Source organism: Aptenodytes patagonicus, chromosome 14 (genome assembly GCF_965638725.1).
Source record: "Aptenodytes patagonicus chromosome 14, bAptPat1.pri.cur, whole genome shotgun sequence".
Classification (NCBI taxonomy): domain Eukaryota; kingdom Metazoa; phylum Chordata; class Aves; order Sphenisciformes; family Spheniscidae; genus Aptenodytes; species Aptenodytes patagonicus.
In genome coordinates, this window is record NC_134962.1 from 6526935 (window position 1) to 6548866 (window position 21932).

At 46.6% G+C, this 21932-nt stretch overlaps 1 protein-coding gene across 2 annotated transcripts in view; it reads left to right on the plus strand.

Moving 5' to 3' along the window:
• PMEPA1 (prostate transmembrane protein, androgen induced 1) overlaps positions 1-8150 on the plus strand; it is a 49212-nt gene extending 41062 nt beyond the window's left edge. The window contains exons 3-4 of one of the 2 annotated variants that reach the window (XM_076351855.1): positions 6403-6456; positions 6560-8150. In XM_076351855.1, the coding sequence (XP_076207970.1) occupies positions 6403-6456; positions 6560-7105 (600 nt within the window). In that variant the 3' untranslated portion in view covers positions 7106-8150. Of the gene's footprint in view, positions 1-6402; positions 6457-6556 lie in introns of both variants that reach the window. The other variant, XM_076351854.1, reaches the window with a different exon arrangement.
• The last annotated feature ends 13782 nt before the right edge of the window (positions 8151-21932 follow it).

The following is a 21932-nucleotide window of genomic DNA, read 5'->3' on the forward strand; positions in this document are numbered from 1 at the left end:
GAGGGGGGGTGGTGTCCTTTTAGGGATGCCTCTGGCTCTTTAGGGTGCTGTATGTTGTAATATATGGACAGCCACAGCCTCTGCCTTTGCCCTGAGCTTTGCAATTCAGATGTTACATCAGTAAAGTAACTGCACGAGGCTGTTCTTGGTGTGTCCTGTTCCTGAAACCACCACGTACCCTCAGCTGGTTGGGGTACATATGCCTTGCCTTTAACAGCCCCAAACTATTGAGTCCTTTGGCGGCTCCAGCTGGAGAGTCTCAAATGACTGTATGAAAACTTACTGCCTGCCTTGAAGAGAATAGGACATCCCAAAAGACTTTCTCCAGTTTTCAGCAGTGGTGCTGCCATTACTGTGGTGGAGGGGTCAGAAAACACTTGTCAGCCTGACAAGCAGAAATCTTTCCAAGGGGATGCTCGAGAGGTTCCTTGTGTAACCCAGGCTCCCTGCTTCATAAAAGCCTGAGGAGAAACGTGTTAATTGTACCTCTGACGGTGACTTGAGGGGGAGCCCCTCCAGCCTCGAGGCAGATGTTGGTTTATGCAGTTTCCTCAAATGCAGCAGCTCAGAGAGACTTACAAGAACCTACAGGGAAAAGAGATCACATTTTCTTGGAAGGTGAGCATGTACTATTCACCACTGCCTACGTGGCTCTGTCTTCAGTGCAGAGATACCTTGTACTGATACTTTTTTTTTTTTAGTGTGCGCCCTGAAGGATCTTAAAGCTCTTTAAACGATAGGGCTTCCTCAAGGTCACTGCTTCGCGCCCTCTTCTCTGCAGGCTTCCAGGGCAGGCTGAGCACACCCGTGCTGCCTTGTGGTGGTCTGTGTGGGGCCGTGCTCTCTTGTATCAAATCCATGCTCACTGCAGGAAAAAGATCAAATACTGGGATTGCTTTCTTTTTTTTTTCCCTTCTTTTTTTTTTTTTTTTTGAGAGAGAGATATCTAATGTCTTCTATTAAGTCTTCAGTACAGCGCTGTTGAAGGCTGTCCAGCCAGCAGGCGCAGGCTGTCCCTCCGCTCTGTAGCTGCTCTTTTTGTCACACATTACATACAGCAGACGAAGGTCCCTTACTGGACGCTCTGTGCCAAAGTGAGGAAGACACCCCTTGGGAAGGAGAGCTGTGCAAATCCCAAGCTCAATTAAACCACCCTTCATTTTGTGGGCTGTGGAGTGTGTCTCCGGAGGGCACGGCAGTGAGCTCAGCTCGTGGTTGTTTGTCGATGCTGTGCAACAAGATCAAAGTGCCGGGAGTGCGTGATCCCACGTTAAACCAGCCGGTGCGAGGGTGGTGAGCGCTCAAGCACCTGCCTGCTTTGGGGATCAGAGCTAAACTCCCCACACGTATCCCGGCTCCTCCCGGAGTTACAGAAATCTTATGTCTCTTCTGACTGTCCTGTGCACCTGCTTCCAGCAGTAGCAGAATGTGGGCATCCGAGCACATGAATTATTAAAAATAGCAGAAAGATTGTTTTCCCATTTTCAGATTTTTTTACTGTTTTATCACGTCCAGAATGTTTTACTTGAACAATACCAAAATGTTTCATTTTACATTTTTCAAAGCAAATATCAGATCAAGCCTTTTTCATTTTAATACAGTAATTTCTGTTCTCTTAAGTGGCCTGTTTTCTATTTTCTTTAAAAAGAGGAAAGAAGGCTAACATGGAAAGAGAAGAGAAAATCACATGGAGATTGAACCAAAATTTCAGGTTGAAACAAAAATTGTTGACTGTTTAAAAAATAATGCCTTTTCCCCCTTTTTTCTTTTTTTTTCTTCTTTAAAATCTTTTTCTTTTTTAAATTTCACCAGGCCAAAATTTCCAGCCACTTTTTGGCCCAGTCCCCACACCAAAACAGCCCTGTTACTTATTCAGCCTTCAGACGCATCAGCGATTAAATGGCTTTTCAGCAAAGGTTTACCTCCGTGCCTCTGCTAGACCTCAGTGAGGATGCAGAGTCTTCAAACCCTTTCTCAGAGCTAAGGAGAGAAATGCAAATGTACCATTTGGGTTTTTTTTTTCCCCCCTCTTTATAATTCTTCCCCTTCTCCCTGCCGCTGTCTGTGCTGCGAGTGCAGCGTTGATGGAGTGGCAGCCAAGTTTCCCTGTGATCCGAGCGCCCTCCTGACAGGACAGAGAAGCCCCTCGTGCTAAGCGGGAAGCTCGTTACAGTGGGATCAATCATAATAAAGACCTTAAAGGTAGCTCCATTCGGATTCCGCACAGCATGTCTTTTCGTAGAAAACAGCTCCAGTCTAAACGAGCGCTGAAGGCTGGCAGGCTGGCAGGCAGAGGATACGCTGAACTGGATACCAGTTTATGTAACCCATTAAACTTGTGCTCAACTGGTGTCGGGCTTTTTAAATCCCAAACTTCATTTTGCTGTCGTGACCGCAGACGGGCACCAGAACTGCACACACGCTTTTCATCTTTTGAAATATTAAAGTAGTTCATCCCGTGGTCAGGATGCTGCTAGGTCTGCCAGAGTTGTCCTGTTTTTGCTGTTGTACCTCAGAAATTACAACTGAAGGAGAAATTAATTTCCCTAAAGGGTTTTTTAATGTGGTTCTTGCTAGCAAGGAATTCTCGTATTATGTCATGTGTTTCTCCATCACTGTTTTTGCTGAACTTAAACTCTGTCTCCTTATAACAAGTACCTTTATTTTTCCAGAACTAAGAATATTTAAGAAATGCTACTAAAAACTTTTTTGCAATAAGAATGGCACTGTCCATGCACCTTTGGAACAGTGATATCCTGCTCCCCCAAGAAAAAGCGGTATAAATGTAATCTCCAAGCATACCTTTGTCCCCTAAAATGGAAAATATAAGTCCTCCTGAAGGCTCAGAGACTTAATCTGTGCCATGCAGCTTTACAGAGAAAATTCTCTGACGTTACTAAAACAAGCGGTTCTATAAAAGTTGAAGATTGATCTCTAAAAAGGAATTTAAAAGTAATTTTAGGTTCTGCAGTGAGTCCTGGAATACTTGCGGAGGCTTTTACAGCCGTATTGCTCATCAGACAGCAGAATCTCAGTTTTAGTTTCAGAAACCCATAGCTTTCTAGACTCAGCCATTGTTGAGATGAATTCAAGTCCTAAATATTCTGAAAATCAGAGGTGAGCGAGGAGAGCCCTGAGGACGAGGATTTACAGCGGTGATGCTCCCTCACGGGACAGTGCAGTTTTGCTTGGCTCAGTGGGGCTGTGTAGCCATCCCATGGCCAAAGTGCGAAGGCTAAAAGTATGTATGTTTTCTGTCTCTGAGGCTTTGCCCTCCTCTGACTACTGATTTCCAGCAATTTTAATCCCACTACTGAGTTTTTAGGAGAGATGAGCCGTTACCCAGATGGGCTTCACAGTAGTGTGTGAGACACAGGGTCGGTGGCAGTGAGCGTGCTTGTGGTCGGTCAGCTGTGGGCATGTAAGCGTGTCCGGGTCAAGCCCTGGAGTCCCGGGAGAATTGGTTAATAACAGCTGCAGAGATCCAGCTCCTCCAGCAAATGGGTCTCCTGTCTGCTCCTTATCTCTGCAGATCCCATTTTAATGGTGTTTCTACTGCTTTGCTACTCTTGCATCTGTGTGTTGCCCAGAGCATCGTTCCTGGACCTCATCTGTACAAATAGATGTGTTAATGTGTGAGCCAGAGCTTTTCTTCTAAACGCCTGGGTGGGATATTGGGTGGAGGCTTTGGGTGAGTGAGTACTTGGGGTAGGGTACGTTTTGGGTGAAGCAGCTCACGTAAGGGTGTGTACGTGCCCTCCCCATCGCCTGCCGCAGCGGGAAGCCCCAGCTGAGCGCGGCGATGCTCTGCACGCCGGGAAGCGCCGGGCTACAGCCGCCCTCGCAGGAGCCGGCTGACATCACTCCCGGGAAAGGGGGAAGCAGATGGGATATTGCCATGGCACTGCCCACTGCCAAGTTAAATATAAAACATCTAGCAGAAGGCAGCGGGGTACTCACTGCTCAGGAAGTCTGCCACGGGGGCACGGCAAAGTAAACACAGTTTTCGGAGTGCTTCCCGCTCCTGCCCCCTGCTTTGGCGTCCTTCGGGATGAGGTGAAGGGCTGGCAGCGCATGTGGCAGCACTGGAAACCCTCCCTGTGCCCTTTGGTGTCAGCGCCGTGGCTGAGCGGGGGGTTAGAGGCGAGGATTTGATCTCTGGCAGATGCAGTGCCTCTTGGGTCTTTTGGCTGCTGGGAGAATTTGACTGTAGACTATCCCTGCAGGCAAGAAATACATGTAAAATGGACTAGACTAAACAGTTGATGCCTGTGTAAACAGTTGCATATTGAAGTCTCAAGGTCTGTATAAAACATGGCGTTGCATTGCTCGGGAAGGGCAATGCGGCACACAGCTCAACCAGCGCATTCATTAGCTGTAGCCGGGGAGGGTGCCGGTATTGCGACACTCAACCTCTGCTCCAAGGAGATGCTCCCTAAAAAACACGGAGAAGTGGGAAGAATCTGGGCTGTCTCATTTCCATACAAATCACTGTTTTCCTTGCACTGGCGACAGGACCGCCCTGAGGTTTATGTGCAGAGCTGAGCTTCAAAAACAGGAACCTGATGGGATTCTCTCCATATCTGATACCACGTGTGATGCCACAAGAGAAAATATATTCCAAAGTTGGGGAAAATAAGAAGGGAGGCAGGGGGAAGGAGGAGGGGGGGGGGAATATAATGGGTGGCTTCTTTGGAGATTTTTAATGCGGTGCTGGTGCTGCGTTTCGGGCAGTCGGATGCATGTTGCGGGATGCCTGGGTGCCGAGGGTCCTGCCGCAGGGCTTGGGGCTGGCTCTGCCCATAGGGGCACCCCTGGTCTGTCTGCTCTCGGAGGCGCTTCTGGGAGGAGTGGAGATGCTGCTTACTGGGACAGCTGCAAAGGCATGCAGCAACATTTTCCCTTGCATGCTGCAGCCTGGTATGAGGCCAGATGTGCTTCACAGCTGGGCAAGGTCCAAGGAGCATCGGACAGGCAAAATCCCTTCTGACTTTATCAGCAAAGGTGTCCGTGGTGCTGCGGTACCGTTGCAGCTTTTTACAGGCTTTCACCGGGGCACCAGTCTGCCCGGACCACCACCACGGTTATTATAGAAATAGGTATTTTCATAGTAGGAAAGCTTGTGGTTTGCTCGTCTGGAGAGCCCTGCTGCATAGTTTGGGCACGAGAATGGCCTTTGGATGGGACACCTTAAAGGGAAAAAGGGGAAAAAGAAACACCCTTGGCATTTTCTTCCACTGGCGGTAAATACTTCTGCCTGTGCCTGACTTGCTAGTGCCAGAACTGGAGATTCACCTGCAAGGAGCTGAGAAGTGCCAGCTATTCCAGGTTGTAATTATGAGCCTCTGGCTTGGTTTCCTCCAGCCCTGCCTGCCAGAGTTGCTATATGTGAATATTAACAATATTTAAATATTTTAGTTCGTAAGGCAAAAGTGTCTAGGGTGAACTGTTTATGCTCAGAGTATCACCAGCAAATGGGAATAACCTTTGTTTGTTTGTTTTGATCATGAATTGTAAACTGATCTCATGGTTTGGGGGAAACTGGCTTGTGGCTTTATCATGCCTGGGGTTGTGGGCACCTGGGTTCGCATTGCAGGACCAGGGTGATGCTTGCAGTATAAGGAAGCCTCTAGACCACAGTTCCTCAGTCTACTTAAGCCAAGGACCACTTAGCCTTTTGGGACAAAAATACTCTAGAACCATCCTGTTGCTACAGATTTCTTTTTTTTTTTTTAGCCAAATCAAAATTAGGCTTAACATTTGGTTATTCACTTATTATCTTTATTTTCCCATGATTTCCTTGATTGTGTGCATCAGAATGTGGGTGTGAGGGGGTTTTTTTGGTTTGTGGTTTTTTTTTTAAATCTTGTCATTATTTCATGGAGCATTTTCTGATGTCTTGTGAATCACCCGCGGCTCATGGATCACAAATTGAAAAATACTCCTCTGGCATGTTTGAACCAGGGACAGAAACACGCTGGGTGGGTGTGGGCGGGAAGGGGGAAGTCTGTAAATGGGAGAGCGTTGTTTGCTGGTGTCATTCTCATCATTCATTCTGCAAGTGATCTATTAAATGTAAATGGAGGTGAAAATGGAGGGAAATTTTAATCAGAAGTGTTGTTTTCAGTGGTAATATGCTAATAGCCTTAGCATTACCCATGTGATACCCAGCATATATGATAGCAGCTAATACCCCTACTAGAGCTGGTTGCCTGCTTAGAAGAGGGTGCGTGCTGTGTGTTGCTGCAGCCGGGGCAGGAACGCGTTGGCAGCAGCAGCAGCAGCAGCATCTTACCTGGGCTCTGGCGCAGGGTGAAACCTGGCACGAGCCGTTCGCAGAAGGAGCTTAACCACTGCTGGCAGTCAGACTCACTCTGCACTCTCTTGTCCTTTCCAATGCAGGAGGGAAGCCTGTGGCCTTCGGAAAGCACCGTGTCGGGGAATGGAATAACAGAGGTGAGGGCGACGCGGGTGCGGGTGCCGCTGCCTTTCCCGCTCTCCCAGGATGCAGCGTCTCACGCTTTTCGCCCTCTTTCTCTCTTTTTCTCCCTTTCAGCAGCAAATCTACACCCCGAGACCCAGTGACCGCCTGGCAGTGCCATCCTTTCTGCAGAGGGACCGCTTTAACAGATTCCAGCCAACCTACCCCTACATGCAGCACGAGATCGACCTGCCGCCCACCATCTCGCTGTCAGACGGCGAGGAGCCCCCCCCGTACCAGGGACCCTGCACGCTGCAGCTGCGAGACCCCGAGCAGCAAATGGAGCTCAACAGAGAGTCGGTCCGGGCCCCCCCCAACAGAACCATCTTCGACAGTGACTTGATAGATAACTCCGTGTACGGGGGGCCGTGCCCCCCCAGCAGTAACTCTGGCATCAGCGCGACCTGCTATGGGAGCAATGGTAGGATGGAGGGACCGCCGCCGACGTACAGCGAGGTGATAGGGCACTACCCCGGGTCGACGTTTTACCAGCACCAGCAGAACAACAATGGGATGCCCTCCATCTTGGAGGGCAGCAGACTCCATCATTCACAAATCAATGGCCTTGAGAGCACAACCGCGTGGAACAAAGAGAAAGAGAAACAAAAAGGGCACCCCTTTTAAAAAAAAAAAAAAAAAAAAAAAAAAAGGAGAAAAAAGGAAAAAAAAAGAAAAAAGCAAGAAAGTAAATGAAACACTCTGCACTTCTCATTAAAAGAAAAAGGAGAGAGAGAGAGAGAGTTGAGGAAGATGAGCAAAGAAAAAAAAAAAAGCCCTTCCCCATCTCTCCATGTATAAATATTTACTTGTTATGTCTGGTCTGAATGCACAAGCCTACCAAGCTTGCAAAAACATTTCTTTATTGAGCTGTGTCTAGACGTTTAAAAAGGAAAAAAAAAAAAATCAACTGTAGTCCTTTTTTTTTTGTTTCTAGTTGAGCTGTGTGTGAATGCTTTTTTTTTGTTTGATTATTTCACTTATCTTTAAAGACAAAATATTTGCACAAAAAACATTTTGTTTAAAGATCTGCAATATAAATATATAAATATATATTAAAAATAAGAGAAAGTGTATGTGTAAGGAGCAGGAGTATTTTTGTATTAGAAGAGGCCTATTCAAAAAAAAAAAAAGTTGTTTTCTGAACTAGAAGAAAAAGGCAATTTTTTGAGTGCCAACTCAAAAAGCGTGTATTACATTGTAAAAAAACAAAAAACAAAAAAAAATCAAAAGCAGGGGTTTAGAGTTATTTATATAAATGTTGAAATTTTGCACTATTTTTTAATATAAATATGTCAGTGCTTGTGTTGGTCAAAGCCTCTATCATGTCTACCATGAACCTGTTAAGGGATATATGTCGAAGTGAAGAACAAAGTAGCTGGAAGGGGGTGGAAAAACGCTGAAGTGGTGATGCCAGCCCTGGGAGGAGCGGTGAGCGAGACTGCATCTTATGCAAATCCCTAATTTCCAGAGTCCCTGTGCGTGGCCGCTGACAGTCACGGCTTTATACATTCCCTACAAAGCAAGAGGAGTTGGTGTGTGTCTGTATGTCATCCGGTAGGATTATTGGAGTAAAAAGGTAAAATAAAAACTCCCTGCTTCTGAGAGTCAGTAATGACTGAAGCAGACAAAAATTACTTGATTTTTTTTTTTTTTTTTTTTTTTTTTTTTTGGACAACCTCTAACTTTTTGGAGGGGGGTGGTGGGGATGAGAATAAACTTCTGTGTCTGAAGGAACAAAGTGGTTTTTGGTTTATTTCTTTCGATGTTCAACTGAAGGGCCCTATTTGGAGCTAAAGCGGTGATTATGGAAGTTAATGTGAGTACATGGTAACGTACCCACTGGCTGCCTTTCAGCTGGGGTTTAGATGTCTCATTGGAAGTATGAGCTGAAAAGCGTGGTGGTGGTGAAAGTCATTTTCATTTTGTATTAACCTCCCAAACCTCTATTTGGGATAAACGGGCACAGCTGTGGCTCGCAGCGCCGTCGTCCCCCAGGCTGCCTCTGGTCATTGCTATTTTTTACTTTATTATCCTAGCTAAAGAGGCGTCAGATACAGTAGATGGAAATGAATCTGCTCCTGTGATGTATTAATTAAAGGCTACAGAAATATGCTTAATGCTTTAGAAGCAAACCCCCTTTACCTCTTCTGAAGATACCCTCATCCACAGCAGCACGGTCCCACCTGCCCTCCCACCCGCCGGGTGTTGTGCGTCTTTAATTTATCTTGGTTTCAGAAGCATTTTGTCTTACTATGCTATTGTTTACATTTTTATATTGCGTAGGTGTCTGGTAGGTGTTTTACCCTCGTGGTGAATTTGTATGTGACGGAATGAGCGAGTGAGAAACCTGAGAGCGCTAGAGACAAAGCAAAAGGGAAAAAAACCCTGTTCTCGGTCCCGTCTCCCCGGCCAGGAGAGCATCTCTCCGAGCGTGAGGAAGGGTCGGTAGGGGAACCACAGAGAGCGAAGATTTACAAGGAGGTGTGATTTCATTTTCTGCAGGATGCTATCTAGTAGAGTGACATAAATGAAAGATATAAAGGCAATAACTATTGTTTTTAAGCAACTTTTCTATTACTTGAAAAAAAAAACCACAAACCATGAGAACGGTTTTGAAGTTCTGACCATTTGAACAATATTTATATATATTTTAAAGACGACGATGAATAGCTGAACTTGAAGTTTGATCGTTATTTTTTGCTTTTTTTAATTTTTGCCTAGAACTAGTCCTGTACCTTCTCAATATCTCAAACTGCTTTTCCACAGCTCTTGAAATCTTCATAGCTTTACAGTCGTGTAACCTAAATTTTGATGACCTTAAAAAAAAAAAAAAAAGCCACAAAAAAAAAAGTCATGCAAAGGAGTAAATCTAGTTTGTCATGAAAGGTACAAAACTGATGAATTTATACGAGTTTTTAAGATGTATCTTTCCTTTATGTAACATGTCTATTTAGTGCCTTATTAAACAAACAGTAACCCTCCCTTTTTTAGAGAGGGGAAAACAAAATCATCGTTAGCGTCACAAGTAACCAGCGTCTGGTCTCTTGCTCCTTTGGGCCTTGCATTCAATTTTCCAGTCCCTTCTTTCCCGGCAGCGCTGCCTGCTCCCTGGCGCAGCCCCCTGTGCCTGGCCACGCAGGCTGCTCCCTCTGCCGCTGCTCTTCTCCCGCTGTTTGTAAGGGAGCTTGAACGCATTTATGCACATTATCCTACCCGGGGAAGTGGGAAACTGGTGGATATTGTAAATGAGATACCAACCAAAAGAGAAACAGAACTATAATATCTACTGCCCTCTTGAGCCAAAATGCGTGAATTAGTGGGGTTGGGGTTGTTTGGGGTGTGGGGGGGAGTGTTCTGTAATCTGAACTAGTTTGTTTGCTACAAAAAAACTGGTTACCTCAGCAGGGTTTGGGTGGAATACGTATCACGCATTTAAAACTGAGCAGTGAATAAGGAGGTGTCGTGGGGACTGGAGGTTGTTAAGTAATGGGATTGTCTTGTCACGTGGCATCGCCTGGCCACCAGACCCCATAGAGAGGTCAGGGAGGTGGGTAGGGTCTGGAAAGGCGCGGAGGGATAGTGGGAGAGGGTCTAAAAATGCTGTGCAATTAAACCCAGCTGTCATGCTTTGAAGTCCTCAAAATTTCAACCGGTTCTCCCTATTTTTTTTCCTCTCTCCCCAATCCACTCCTAGTGTGAGCTTTTATTTCTCAAGCACCACCCCAAGCATCTGCAGTTGAGTGATCAGTTTGTTGAGTTCCTGGGTCCAGTTTCATTTACCTCTTTCTCTAGTTTGGGGAATTTAATGATTGTGAAACAGGGTGGCTCATCAACACCAAATCTCTATTGCAACTGATGCCTTTCAGTTCATGCCATGCACAAACAAAAACCAAGCTGCCATCTTTCCCACTGCCGGTGCAGGTCCTTGGGGAGCGGCTGCAGCCCCAGTGGGGGGGAGCCCCGGGTCCCAGGCAGCGGGTGCAACTCGAGTCCATCTCGACGGAGCCAAGTTGTCATCTTTTGTCTTTCTTCTGTCCATCCCTCTGCTTTGCAGTCCCGAGACCTGTGTATTTCAAGTGCAGATACCAGATCTGGGGCCCAGATCAACTCCAAGTTCTGAATGGGTGTTTAGAAATAATGGTCTGTTCTTTTTTATTATTATTATTATTATTGTTATTGTTATTGTTGTTGTTATTATTATTACTATTTAATGTTACTTTTTGCCTCGGGGTCCATTTCTTCCCAATTCCCATGTCCCGTATTGCCACCAAGGCAGAGAATTTGCTTTGCACACCCTTGCTGATGTCTCTACTCGTTTCCTTCTGGCCTTCACGCAGCTCAGGAGAGAACTGTGCTAGAAGCTGGACCGCGGTCCTGCTCCGTAGGAGTCTCTAGCATCTTGCAGCTGCCAGCAGAGAGATTCAGGCCCCTTAAGAATGATTTATTTTTAAACAAATACAGAAGAAACAAGGCATTGCTAATGCTTAGCAACCTCTTGTCCTAGCCTGCCTTTTTGCTCGAAGTTTTAAGAGTCACGTTAGCTTTAAAAGGGGTTGTTAATCTTACAGTTTCTTAGCTTACAGTACGGCAAACAGCATCCTTAAAGTGCCCCCAAATCTTAATGGCCTGTAATGGGAACGTGGCTTTGTCAATCAGGATGGTGAGGAAGGATGGGTTTCATTTGGGGCTGACACTGGTAAAACTTGTGTTCCCTTCACAACCCTCGATTTCACCGATTTGAAGATTCAGCTTTACTAATCTAGTGCATTGTTTCCATTAATGTTACGAAATTAATTCTATCTTAAGTGGGGGTATAAGGAAATCCAATTGCTTTCTGGAGAATCACCCTTTTGTATGTGTATTGAACTATAAAATTGCACTAACTGCTATATTAAAAAATAAATAAAAGCCCAACATTTTTACTAAGGATCGGGAAAAGACTGAATCCAGATGTGTAGCATTAACAGTGCTAGGTGAGAACAGAATGAATTTTTAATCTCTTCTGTCTCTGTATCGCTCAGAGATTTTCTATGTACAACACAAAGCTACAAAAAAGAAAAAGAAGTTTTCCAGAAACTGCGCTTCAGATTTTTGCTGTACTATAGAAGCTCATGAGGGACAACATTAAAGTCCTAATTTGCCTGCCTTATAGCCACATTTCATTGTATTAATATTTTCTTAAACTTCCAGTTGCATTGCTTTGGCTTTGGAGTTTGTTATAGGCAGTCCTGTATCCTGAGTTCTGTTCCAGTTTAAACTTATGTAAACTATTGACAGCACATGCAATGCAGTACTTATCTATATTTTGCTGTTTTAGTATGAATATGTACTCTGATGCCAATTTACAAAAATCTGTTGTAAACGCTTATTGTGTAACAGTAACCGATAGTGGCAATTATATGTCATTCTAAAAGCTGCAATACTTATACAATAAATTTTACAATACTTTGGAAAATTTGCCTTCACCTTTTGCTTTGTTACCCAAAAATCAGAGTTTGCCAACACAATGTAATTTCAAAAGCTCTTCTTATTTTCTTTTCAAATATTGGAAAATGGATATTCTCAGTTTTTGATATTCATGTGATTTCCTCCCTTCCTTGTTAAGTAGCCTTCTGAATAACAGGCCAGCCTCTGTATTGCCACAACGTGTTTTTTCCCGTGAAGCTGTAGCTGGTTCCCGGTGTATTTGCATGCTCGGTCCGTGTGTGCGTGTGTGCGTGTACAATTCTGTTTTCTTTTGAGTAGATCAGGTGTCGCAGCTTTAATCCCAGAAGAAGCATTCCTGGTTTGCACCAATATGTCCAACACTTGCGATCCTGCCTTTCAGCCAAGAACACCACTGATGGTCAGAAGGTCTTAACTTGAATAACCGTCAATCAACAAGAACTGTGTAGATTGACTCAAATCCTAAGCACAGATAATTTGTGTGACTTTTTCCTTTCTGAGACTGTGGTCAAATTGCAGTGATCACATTAAAATGATTGAAAACTTAACTGTTTGCAAGGGGTTTTCTTTTTGTGTTTCTGAAGGATGTCCTGTAGATTCACCCAGACCTTGGGTTCCCTCTTAGGACTAAGGAGTGTGTAGTAATTAATCCCCGAGCTTCGCCTGAAGGCTGTCGGCTCTGCCTAAGCCCTCGGTCTCCCCAGCTCTTCTCTCTGTCTGATCGCAAACCTCTGTTTAAGGTGGCAGCATTTTTGAAAGTGGCCCCTCCAGCTGATTTGGATGGGAAAGTGGTGGGCACTTGGCTTTAATTTGGGGGATCTGTGGGCATGAGGAGCTCCTGTGAACTTCAGCGGGATGCTTGGATGCTCTGCGCGGCCGGTTATTTGCAACACAGCCCTGAGCTGATGGCCAGTTGGGAAAATATCACTAGTAATGACTGAAAGCAGCTTAATCGCAGCCCGGGAAGAACCCCAAATCCAACTGTCTGGCTCTGATCCTGGAACTGTGCCACTCACCTCCCGGTTGCGGTTTATTTTGTGGGATTCCTGGTGTCCTCTGTGCATTGCTGCTGGAAAGACGACCCGGGGCAATAGAGCACTGGACAGCAGCTGCCCTGGGTTGGAACACTTTAATTTTTCCCCATGGTAAGCAATTGGCTGCTTTTAACGCCGTGCCATTGCCTGGCTCGTTGGCGGGGCTCTCCTGGCTTCAGGGAACGCTCGCCAGTAACTGACCACAGGCTCCGATGGGCCAAATACCCAATGAGTCCAGTTTGGAGCCCTTCTACCTTTAGACCTGAATTACTCAACATACCCCCCGGTGTCAGCAGCTGTAACATGGCTGGGGGGGGTGTTTGGCAGGGGACTGTCCCTGCCTGCTCTCAGGGCCCTGGCGAGTGGTGGGGCTTCAAGCCTGGCGTGTCCCTGTGCCCTGAGGGAGCCAGAGGTTCCCAAAGAGCTGGGCTACCACTTGGAAGAAGAGTGCATTGCTGTGCAGGCGAGGTTAATGAGCAGCACTGTGGGTTAAATTGCTCTCATTGCCATTTTAGACCGTAGGACACTGGCCCCAGCAGTCTGGGCTCCGGGATGAATCGGTGAGTGATGATTTGGAGGTGCAAGTGGGCTTCTTGAGGCATCATGGAGCACTTGAGATGATGTATTGGAGGTACCGGATAGTGTGCTATATGCAGTACTGCTCAGTGCTGCCAGCGTTCGGTGCCTTCCAGTCCATTTACAAACCACCAGCTATTAGCCAGGAAGCCTGTTTTCCTCTAAATCATGTTTTAAATGAGCAGAACCTTGCATGCTCCATTTTAGCGACTGACCAACTTTCACATGAGCGTTTGGAGCTAAAATTTTTAACCCATTTGCAATCAAGAGTGATGCTTTGTCCCAAAGCCAGGCTCTCCAGGGCTGGTTTTCTTTTTTCCTTTTGGGATGGTACCTTAGCAGCTCAAGCAGGCTTGCGAGGAGGCCAGTGGCAGCTCCCAGCGGGGCTGTGCTACAGGATAACTTTTAGGAAGCAAAATCTGCATTTCAGCCTGAGTGCATGGACCAAGAAAAAGCGTCTCCCCCTGTTGCATGTGTTCAAGCAGGTAATGAAGACATGAGTTTTGTCTTCGTTGCAATCTTCATTAGCCCTGCTCCTGCCTCAGTTGCCATGTGTGTGTGAGCACGGCTGGGATTAACCATTGATATGGTGGGAGCTCCACAGGACCTGACATGGCTTGCAGAAACCGAGGCCCCTATCCTGAAAAGACACAGATGTCTCGTTTTATGCACTGTGAATAACACAGATAAAAATTCAAATGGCTTACTCAGTGTATAACACTGCACATGGGAGTCTTGGGGGATCGGGGCCGGCAGGAAGAAACGAGGCGAAAACCCACAGCAGGAATGAGTTGATTTGCTTTACCAACACAGCGCTTTGATTGACAAATGCGACACCGTGGGCTGCGAGGATGGCCCGGGTAGGACAAGTTGCTCCATGACCATGGTGGGATGCTGATGGCCCTGGCACCGGCTCAAGCGACTCCAAACCCACTTTCCTGTCCCACGTGCAAAGAAACACCAAAATGCTACATTTTTGAGAGGGGGGCAATGCCCCTGCCCCAACCTCAGAATCACAAGTATCCAAGTGGGGAACATCTACCTTTCTCCAGGCATGGCAAGGTGGGGGAAAGGGCAGGGTTTGGTTTGAATCACTGTTTTGAAATGATATTTTTCAATTTTGGATTCACGGCTGAAACCAACATCTTCCCACAGAAAATGGGAACTCAGCTGAAACCACATTTTCCAAAGGGGAATTTTTTTAAATTAAAAAAAAAAGCCAAGTTCAACCAGCACAGTGCGTGGAAATGGGCAGAGAAATATTGTTACTAAGCTACCTTTCTGTGGCTAATAAGGTGATCTGGGGACACTGCAGCACGGCTGATTGGCAAAAGATTATTTTTAACCCTTTTTCTTTTTCTTTTTTTTTTGCAACTCAGTGGAAGAAACAATTTTGTGACTTTTGGCAACCACAAGTGGCAAAGCCTTTGATTTTAAACAGATTTCTGTGTTGCAAATTGAATAGGACTTAAGAAATCAGATTCAGCTTTTCCCTGTGCTTCCACCATTGAAACCCTTTTTGCAGTGCTTCTGGCCCTCCCTGGCTGCGCTTGCTGGAAGGTGTAAATTCCAACTTCAAAGTATCTGAACTTCACAGCAGCTTTTTTTTTTTTCGCTTTTTGTCTCCACATTTTATCTGCTTGTCCTAACCCAAACTCTTCCCCTCTGTCTGCCGGCACCTCCTCTCTGCCATCGCCCTCCTCAGGAGCTGCGTTAATCCCCGCTCCTGCTCTCCCTGGCAGATGATTCATTTCTCATGCAGTCTCGGTGGCAGCTCACGCCACGTCTCTGCCTGCGCCTGCATTTAATCCAGTTTGTGCCTGGAGGGCATGAAGCAACCCCCCCCCCCAAGGGCTTGTTCAGCTCTCGTCCCGGTGCTCAAGGATGGTCCCCACCAGTGATTCCCTCCCAGTAAAGACAGAGGAGATGGCTTGGGGTGCTTTGAGGTGGGTAAGGTGTGAAATCTGGAGTCAGCCTCTTGCTTTTTAACCTGTTCAGGCTGCTTTTCCCTTGAGTTGATTTATTGGAGGTTGTTTTTCTCCATGCTGCTGGCCCCGAAGCCCCTGCGCAGGCTGAGACCTGCCTCACCGTCGAGGGAGGGGAAGCCTTGACCAGGGACAGAAACCCCTGAGTAAGGTGGCTGGAAACACAAATTCTCCCTCATGGCGGGTGTTGCAGTGATGGGTTACACTGAGATTTATTAAGAAGGCAACGTGCTCTCACAGGAATCCTTGCTGTTGACTATCCTGACCGTAATGGGAATTTACTCCAAACACTTGGCTCCTATCCTTTTTTTTTTCTTTAAAAAAAAGAGTCTAGAAATTCCCACTGCTTTGACATAAAACAGGACTGTCTAACAGTGTTAGTAGCAAAAGCAAAAGACTGGACAGGAGAAAAGAGGAAATAATTTCTGCCTTGTGCTCCTAGACATGATCAGGCTGGAAAAGCACTGCTCAAGATTCACTTAATTTAAGGTCTGATGGGGTCAAAACTGCTTCCCCCTCCCTCTTTCCCCTTCTCAGGAGCCCTGCAGACAACCCACCCCTCTACTTTGAACCCAGTGCAGGAAGACTCATGGGTTTTGCTCGGTGAGCGGGCAGGCAGGGCAGCTGGTCCAGCTGGGGGCTTTGGCCCAGGTGGGCACAATCCTGCCATGGCCCAGCAGGCAAATTTAAGCAGCTCCAGGGAGGGTAGTGGGTGGCTGTGGGGGCTTGTCTGTTCTTCTGCTGAGTAGGAGCTAAAGGGGGTTTTGCAGAGGGTGTTTCCTGACCACCCTTTGCAGCTGCATGAGGTGGGATTTGGTTTTGGTTCAGAGATGCCCCAGGTTTCTGAAGCTGCCTGGGTGACGCAAAGGAAAGACAAGTCCTCTGAAACAGTAGCCACTTCAGTGCTTACTCTTTCTGAGGTGAGACTGAGATTTATGGCATTTTTTTAGGGTACCCAAAATTGAGCTTCAGGGTGTCCTGGAGTCACGTGCTGCAGGAGCTGTAGGTGTGCTTTTTCTTCCTCTGTGGCTGAAAGTGCATTGATCACCACAGCTCTGGGGCCTCCTCCCTGGCTACCTTCCCCCTGGGGGAACGTGACCTGCTGCTCCCTGCATGAGTGGGGCTTGCTGTCTGCTGGAGAGCATCCCTTGTCTGCTGGGTGGTGTTGCCCAGCAGGTCGGGTTGGTGCTCCCCAGCTTCCTCCCTGGCTCTGCATATGGAGAGCCTGTTGTCAAGTAAGATTAAAAGATGCATAAATGAAATTCAGAGCTCTGGCTGACCAGACTGATGGCTCTGGACTAGGCAGAGGAGAGGTGACATGAAGCACTCTACGCAGTGTACTTGGCGTGGGTTTTGCAATGCAGAAATGTGGGAGAGTGTTGACTGCTGGTCAGGACTCATTAGTTGTCAGCTCTCGGTGGGTGTTTGTTCTCCCCGCCCCTCATGCAGTCCTGACTCTCAGTTCAAATGCACGCGGTTGCCTTGAGATTGATTGTTAGCAGCAGCAATAAATCACAATCACAGCAGCCAGTGGTGAGTTTTGGATGCCAGTCAAAATGCAGCTCCTAGGAGTATTTATCTCTTGCAAAGGCAGGGAACCTGGACATTGAACAATTAGATCAGCATAGCTCTATGAAGTTGCATTTGATTAAAGGAGTAACTCTGAAGTATAAAGCTATTGCTTTGGTGTTGATGTGTGTTGCTAATAAGCAGCCTGATTTTAAAAAAAGAGACTGGAGACTTAAGTATGAAGCACCTCCACCGCGTTGCTCGCCAAGCAACGCGCTGCACCAAGGCAGGTGGCTTTGCACCGGGCTCTCACCTTCTCCTTTCTGCTGTGGCCTTGCTATTGTCAAGGCATAAATGGAGAGAAAAAGGTGGCTTTTGCTGCATTGGAAGCTTGGCACAGATGTCGTATCTTGTTTCCCAATACTGCTGAAGCTACTGGGCTACTTCAAAGACCTTTAAGATGGATAAACCTGACCCAGGGAGGGGAATGGCTGCGCTGTTCTGGGGACCACAGAGGCTCTGCTGAGTCGCTCATCAGCAGGACATGGCGGTGGCCATAAGTCGCAGGCTGTCACTGTAGTGTCACGGTTGAGCATTCTCAGTTTGCCATGCTGTGTCCCCTTTGTGTTACCTACAGAGAATGGTCTGTGGCCACAGCTCCTACTCCGGTATTGTAGCATTGAGTTAATATCTTCAGTACCTAATGCAGTCAGCTACCTTATTGCAAGAGGTGTTTACAGTGTTTTAGTACTTGGGCCCATTAAGATGGGCAAGAATTAGGCATCCAAAACACTTTAGGAGCTCTAAAATGTCATGCAAGCATGCAGTTATGCAAGACCAACCTCTTTGGAGTGCTTTGTGGTATTTTGAGGAGAGTCTGCGTAGGTCTGGGGTAGTCAGCAGAGCTGGTGTGAGTGCGAGGAGGGAGCTGGGTTGGGTTTTACCTCGGGATGAGTGCACACCGATGGCTTTCTTGGGGAAGATGATGAGCTGTAAGCATGTGTTCACTCCAGACAACTTATTAATGTACTTGTCCATCACAGCGCACACAGATTTTTTCCTTGAATCTCAAACCAAGGCTCTGCAACGTTCAGATGAGCAGAATCAGGTTAAAAACCAAATGATGCACAACCCTGATGGGCCCCACTGCTTTCTTTTTCCCATCTCTATTTTTCTCTTGTGAGAGCTGCTGTTCCCCTCTGCTCTGCCGAGCAGGTCTGTCCGTTTCCTGTTCCGAGGAGGAAAGCTTGAGGTTCCCCAAGAGCCTGGCCCTGGTGCCCTGCCTCCCTGCTCCCAGGGCAGCCCATGAACATGGAGGAGCCGGAGCTAAATATAAGCTGGGGGGGGGGGGGAAGGGGAGTGGGGGAGGGTGAGAGAGAGGATTTGTTTATTTTCCCTCTGATCTCTGAGCCCTGTTATGTTTTATTGCTTTGCAAACAGGAGGTCTGGAAAGCTTCCTTTCCTCCTGTGCCAGTGCAAGGTCAGCTGGGTGGGTAATTCCTGCACTTGAAGGAAAAAATACTAAATATGACTAGATTTACAGTAATGTTGTAAGTGGCGTGAAACTGGAACTCTACCCTCTCCAGGCCAGATTTTACTGTAAATGCCCAAATAAACTATTTATATAAACAATTTCTGCAAACTTGCACAGTGCCTGGATGCCCTTGCACCCTGCTGCTGAGAATTTAGATCTGATGAGTAACCTATGGCAGAAGACCGACTTTTATTGCAGAAAACACCTACGGAAGGCGATGCAGGCAGGTGCTTTATGTGCAACGGATCTCAAGGAAGGTGAGGCACATTCAGCACACTTGCTCTTTATGTATGCATAAGGATGTGGTCACTGTTGCCTATAGCCTGGCGATGCTTCAAAGGAAACTCTTCTGTTTCGGGGTGCATCATGTTTGAGTAGCTGTGTTGGAGAACAAAGGGACAGTATCAAGGAATATAATCGAGACTCCTTGTGGTGTAGAAAAGCACAGTATGAAGCAAAGCTTTACGGAAGTAGACTAACTTTAAAAAAATTTTTCAAGTTTACTCAGCTCTTCCGATTCATCAGAAGATGCCCGACTCCTCGGTGAGGTTTCTGCCCTGAACTGAGGTCTTCTCAGACTGAGTCATGAGCAAATGTAACTAGTTGTGAGTAATTGCTGGAACCAAATGTGAATTTGGAAAACGGGCTTTGTCTTTTCTCTTAAAGTTTTGGTTTATGGGAAAAGGCATTGGTTTCACTTTCCTGCTCTGGCTTTCAGCGCCATGTGTGGGTAAAAGTGCAGCCGTGAGTCGCTACTTCTGCGTGTGCTGCCTGTGCATGGGGGTTTCTGACACCCCCAGGAGACTATGCCCATCGCTCACTTTCCGCCTCGGTCTTCAGAGCTTCTGGACTGACTTTAGCACTCAGGCAAATGGCACGAATGTCATCCAGCACAGGTACATGCTGCTTTTAAAGAAATTCTGCATTATCAGTCCTACACAGAAAAAAAACCCCAAACCTTCAGGGACTGTTGTCCTTCATCCCCATGTGCTATCTGTGTGTGCTGTCCTCCTCTCTGCTTCTGGGTTCCTGTTAACCCAGGACTTGTTCATGGCTTGAGGAACAAGGTTCAGCTGCAGAAACAGCCCAGTCCCCCAGCTCTGTCGTTCGATGCATCTCAACATCCTCACGGCAAACTGGCGGGCGGCACTTCCCACCGCTGTGACCCCTGATCTGCCTTCCCTGGAGACTCTTGTTTCTTCTCCAGATCTGGCTGAGATACAGGGTGGCAGTATACGACTTGAGTGGAATCAAAATTGCATTTTAATTGTAAACATTTGTCCAGAAATTAATGTTTCTGAACTAATGTTTCTCTCCAACCAATGTGTTCGGAAACAAATTACTCTTGCTAATTGATTCCACGCCCCGTCCTCCCCCTTCCCCCCCCCGTATAATGGGAGATGTACATGTAGAAAATCAACCATGCATTACTGAAAATCCCCCTCTTTCAGCAGGTATCCACATGATCATTCAACTGATGTGTTTGCTTGTCCTCTGGCAGTTATCACCTAGGAGTCACATGGCTGTCTGGAGGGGGTTAATTTTTCTAATTTTTGTTTCTTGAGCTGAATTAATGTTGAAAGTCACTATAAACAGGCTTCCAAGTCTAGTAAGTTTGCTTATAGTCCCAAATAAGTGTACCCATAGGGGGAATGTTATTGATGGCTTCCTCCTTTGGTTGGAAAGGTATATTTGATGTCTTCACACCTCTGAGATCAGTAATTCCACCATTTGTCCCAATATGTAAAACGGTTTTGAGCGACATCCAAGGGCCTTTTAGCAACTGATCTATGGCTCCTCCGCAGTGAAGGTACTTGTCTCCAAAGCCCTTGTCTCTGCCATGCCGAACCAACTGCCTCAAAACCCCAGAAACCTAACATAGAGAACTGACAGTCTGAGTGAGTGGGAGCAGAGTGTAAAAATAAATGTAAAATAAGTTGTAAAACTGAAAAGCTGTGATTCATTGCCTCTCATATAAGGCAGGTGAGACCTTATCCTGCTGCAAACCAGGTCTCGAAGGTGACAACAGATTTCAGTTGCTTTAGGAGGGTAAAAGCAAGTCCTGCACATAGCTGGTGAGTAAATCAGTGTGTTAAAGGAGAGCTGCAGGGTCAGTGTTCCACCCAGGGGCATCCCTTGCCTCCCTTTGCTGTTTTGGGTGCCTTAGCCCAGCAGCGCACGAAGCTTTCCTGCCAGCGGAGATGGGTTTCCTCTAGGAAGCATAGGAAAGGGTCAAAATGTAACCGCTATGCTTCATTTTGCAGTCTGTAGATGCTGAGGGGAAGGCAGGAAAGCCCAACTGGGGAGGGACCCGAGTCAAAAGGAGCAAATTGGCTTTGACATGTCCCTGCAGGAGGGGGAGCAGCAGCTTGCGGGGAGCTGAGCGGGTGGCTTGGCCCTTCCAAAGGGACTTGTGGCAAAAAAAGACCCCGCCAGAATGGCACCTGGCCATTCTGCAATTCGGAAAGCAGGGTTTGCATGTGGGGAATTCAGCTGTTTACATGAGCTGGGTTTAACTTCTCATGTGATGGAAAAGGTTACAAGATGTTTGGGGCTCTTTGTGAAAAGTGCTGTGAAATCCAGGAATTATGCTTTCAGCAACCTCTTACTTAGATGGGCTGAAGCACTGGATGACATGGTTATATTTAGTGGCTGCTTGAGGGCCAGATTCTACCCATATGAGATTTGTAAGTGGCCATGAGATTACAGGACTCGGCTTGCACCAGGAGTGACTACACAAATGCAGTTTTTGGCCCCTTTGAAAGCCAGGGATTACATGGAGCAACTTCCCAGCCATTGATTGATCACTGAGGTCTGAGCCTTGGAAATGCTGAAATCCAGGAGTGCGGAGGAAAGCGAGACCACAGCCTGGGGCAGCTCAGGGTGAGTGTCCCAGCTATCTGGTGGCCGCAGGCAGGGAGAGCTCGCAAACGGGGCTGCGCGTTGTGCTGACAGCTGTCCAGTATCCCAGGCTGTACGTGGGATGGATATACCTCTTGCAGGTGTATGGCAACAGCTTACTGTGTCCATGATGGTATTAGTCAACTTTTGCTTCATACAACTCTCTCACTGCACATGTTCAGTAACAGCCCATGATGGGTCCTAGCAGTCGTTTAGTATTTTACGGTACTTCCCCTGTGTTGCTTTGACCTCTTTTACTGTCAGCCTGGACAGACAAAAGTAATCAAGGTTTGTTCAAAAGTAATTTTGCATTTGAGCTTCTCTTGAGGAGCAGATAATCTGGGTTTGGTTTTTTTTTGTTGTTAATAAAGCTGCATAACAAAGGATTTCATCATTCCAGTGATACTGAATGTAATGTGCTTGCAATAATTAATGGCGGATTGGAATTTTGCCTTAATTATATCATT